Consider the following 3,717-nt stretch of genomic DNA (forward strand, 5'->3'; position numbering starts at 1 on the left):
ATTTCTATCGATAGAAATATTACACACAGAACCTTTAAAGGGACCTGATCAATAACAGGCCTGTTGAAACCGCCACTGAACTGGACTTAGGGTCTCGATCAGACTAGGAACTGAGCAGCGTGTGGGGACCATTTGCATGCACTAAACTGCAGTAATATTATATCAGGACATTGGGGGGAAAAATTGTTCACCAGATCATTAATTATTGTTTAGTTGAAGTTCAACAGAGAAGAACAGAGTTGTATCGATTATTTATTAATTATTAATGTGAGATGCTTTCTCGGAGTCCTGGTTGCCTGCCTACCTTGAAGCAGTGATACTGGGCCCCGAGTTGGTGGGAGTCTCAGGTTCTGGCTCCGCTCTCTTACTCTTCTTCTTCTGCCAACCCTTGGTCCGGGCCTTCCCCCTCTTCTCAGTCCTCTTTTGACAGGCTCCGTTTTTCGGGTGCGATTCCTCGTAGATGTTGAGCGGTCGGCGGTCGCAGCCTACAGGTGTGTGGCTGCAGCAGTAGGCGGTCTTTTTCACAGAGAAGCTTGTGGAGCCGGACGCCGTCACCTCCTTGACCGGCTCCATTTTCATGTAGAGGCCGGCCTTCTGGGCGCAGCTGACGTGGAAGGCAGTGTAACAGTTGATCTTATCGCACTGGATGCATGCTCCTGCACCTTTCTCTTTACAGAGGTAACAGGTGAGCTTCCAGCGCGCTGGCGGGATATTGCGGACACCATCGATGGGCTCGATGAAAACCGTGTCAGAGAAGCCAACCTCAGGCACCCACAGGGCACAAGCTACATGGCCCCAGCGGTCGTCATCAGTCTTCTTCAGGGCTCCACCTCGGTTAGGACAGAAGACGCAATCAGCGGGCCGTGACGGGCACTGCAGGCAGTGACGGCACAGCCACTGGCCCTCAGGAATGTATGGCACGCCGTAGCACTCCTGGTGCACAGCAATGTTGCAGGAGTCGCAGAAGAGGATGACATTACTGTCGGCTCCATCTCCATCCATGCAGATGCAGCAGACGGCGTCCTCGTCCACCAGCGATTGTAGGTCACTCTGACCCTGCGTGGTTGAAAAAGACTCCTTCTCGAAGCGGTCCATGAGGAACTCGAACAGGTTGTGCGACACCTGGCTAATGCCCTCGCTCTTCCTCTTCTCGTTGATTAGCTCCAGCCAGGCGTAGTCCTCCTCATCCATGTCGTACTCCACCTCCTCGTCCAGCTCCTCTGCTGTCCTCTCTGTGTATTTGTAATATGCTGCCGGCCTCTTTGGCACCACCGGCAGATTGTATTCAACCGTTCTAACCTTTGCCTCCAGCAGACCACTGGCAGTGCCGTGCGTGCTGATGGCGCCATGCGAGGCTGTGAGCGCCGCATTCTTCTTCTGCTGGTTGTTTTTGAGGCGCACAGAGCGCACCAGGACCTGCTGGGGCTTCTCATTGTTCTCCTTGTTGCTGTTACACTCCATGATCTCCTGAGCCGTGGGGTCGTCGTCGGTGATGACATCCAGCTTGTCATAGATGCTGAGCCGGTGCACGCGGCCGTCCACCTCCAGCTCCACTATTCGCTGAGCCTGTGCATATGTCAGTGTCTCCCTGTTGGCCGACGGCTTGATGGGAGAGGAGTCCCTCTTCAGCACCGCCGAGCGGTGATGTCTGCTTTTCTTCTTCATTTTGAGGCCGTAAAGACCCTAAAAGCTGGACAGATAAAACAACAATGTCAATGATTCACAGATGCGATGTGGAAGCAACAGCTGAACAGCAACACTTTTTCATGACATTAACCTTGTGACACAACAACCATCAGACGAAGTGTGTGTGTGTTGGATCTAACAGAACCTACATTGATGATTAACAGCCTTAACCCTCAATGGCGCCTTACGAGAAGAATGTCAGGCAGTAAATGTGTTTCCACAAGGATGTCAACACCTCTTCCAGTCTTTAATCAGAGGACCAGAAAAACATGTAGAAATACAATCCACAACTTTAAATCTCTGTGAGTGACTACTTTTAGTTAGTGTTTTAATTACTAGTGCTGTGGATCCGATTTAAAGGATTGTTGAGTATTTCTATGAGCTGCCTCTAACACTTCTATATATATACACAACTCACGGTTTTCCTGCAACACAATTTTGTACTGACATCAAAACTACTTCCAATAAGAGTTTCATTGTTTAAAAATCAGGAACTATTTGATCAAAGAATGTCAACAAGACTCAGAATCTGTCGACACTTTTATAGTAAACCTTTGATACTAGAGGCAACAGACAAATTTCAGTCTGTATTCATAAAGCATTGAGGTTTGACACCCAGCCCTAAACAACATACAAAACTATTAAAAAGAAAATCACACAGCTCACCTTCAGCACCTTTCTGTAAGAGGTTCACCAGGTGAGCGTGGGACCTTTTGTCAAGTGATTTGTACAAAAACAACTGTAACAAGTCTAGAACTGTCTGGGTTTTTTTTCCCCAGCTCATAATAGGGCTTGGTTTGGTATTAAATATCAATAATGTGAGTGTTGACTCAAGTATCAAAATCCTTGCATTTGAGAAGGTGGAAATGTGAAATGTTTGACATGTTTTTTTTTCATATTTACAATGATTTGAATGATTTAGCTAATCATCATCATAATAGTTGACAATTTTTCTCAATTGCGCATTCAGATCTACTAATCTTTTTTTATCTATACATAAAGTTTTTTTTATTAAATTACTCTATTGATTGTGCTCTTGATTAACTTATTTTGATAAATAAAAATGTCAGGAAACCGTCTGATCAACACTCCAAAACCAAAAGACATTCCGATAACTCTGGTAGGGGATAAAGAAAACCAGCAAATACTTGGTCCTGAACCTAAAGAATGTCTGGAATTTTGCTTATAACATTATTTTAGCAATTACTCGACCAATCAAATGTTGCTGGACTATATGATTTTACAAAAATAACTTAAACTTAGGGCTGGGCAATAAAGCCAAAAATATCTTCACGATAAAAACATTTCATATCATTTGATATCGATAATTATGAGGATAAATCATTATTTCTTTCAAAGTTTAAAGGCTGATTTTTGCTCCTGAGTGAAAGTTGAAGAAACCAGATGGTTTATTTTGGTTTTAAACTTTTCTTTAGGTCAGTGGATCACTTCACAAATTTGAGGTAGAACATTCAAAACAACAACAAAATATTTTTTTTAATATTTTCAAAAAATATTTGGAAATCTTTTTTCAGTCCCTTTTCCACAACAAAATAAATATCTTAACAGAAAGATTAAGAGATAGTTTATTTGTGATTCAAGTGAATTAAATCATTTATCATCAAATATATTGAACATTTGTTATTGATGAAATTTATATTGCGTTAATTATCATTATTGTTTTATTACTTAGGCCTACTTCAGCCCTATCTGCTTAGGTGTGAATCCTCCTGTAACGTTACACTTGTTCTCTGCAGTGTGTGTATCAATGTTTTGAGATTTGACGTGTAAACATGATTGGCCAATACAGTTGATTCTGACCCTCCTCTGTGGTGCAAATGCAAATAAAACTGCATGCAACTTAACATTTGCGCCCTCACAAGCACACGTGGGAAATGAAGTTGGCAGGCTTTATTAACGTTAAATGTACAACACCAGTTTGTTTGTGCAGCTTTAATTTATGAGATCAACATGCTGCTTACAGTTGGCTGCTGAATGAAGTTTCAGTACAAGGGGGGCGGAAACAGACCG

General features: G+C 43.1%; 1 protein-coding gene across 2 annotated transcripts; it reads right to left on the reverse strand.

The window, feature by feature from the left end:
- Positions 1-228: 228 nt before the first annotated feature.
- Positions 229-2,371, reverse strand: LOC123964409 (bromodomain-containing protein 1-like). 2 transcript variants are annotated; one of them, XM_046041396.1, is made up of 3 exons: positions 2,353-2,367; positions 1,836-1,931; positions 230-1,690 (listed from the first exon to the last, which is right to left on the reverse strand). In XM_046041396.1, exon 3 carries the CDS (start codon positions 1,663-1,665, stop codon positions 301-303), a length of 1,365 nt encoding a protein of 454 aa, XP_045897352.1. In that variant the 5' UTR covers positions 1,666-1,690; positions 1,836-1,931; positions 2,353-2,367; the 3' UTR covers positions 230-300. The 2 variants fall into 2 exon arrangements, with proteins under 2 accessions (XP_045897353.1, XP_045897352.1); XM_046041397.1 differs by lacking the exon at positions 1,836-1,931 and having other exon boundaries at positions 229-1,690; positions 2,353-2,371.
- Positions 2,372-3,717: the final 1,346 nt, after the last annotated feature.

This window comes from Micropterus dolomieu, unplaced genomic scaffold, assembly GCF_021292245.1.
Source record: "Micropterus dolomieu isolate WLL.071019.BEF.003 ecotype Adirondacks unplaced genomic scaffold, ASM2129224v1 contig_2285, whole genome shotgun sequence".
Classification (NCBI taxonomy): domain Eukaryota; kingdom Metazoa; phylum Chordata; class Actinopteri; order Centrarchiformes; family Centrarchidae; genus Micropterus; species Micropterus dolomieu.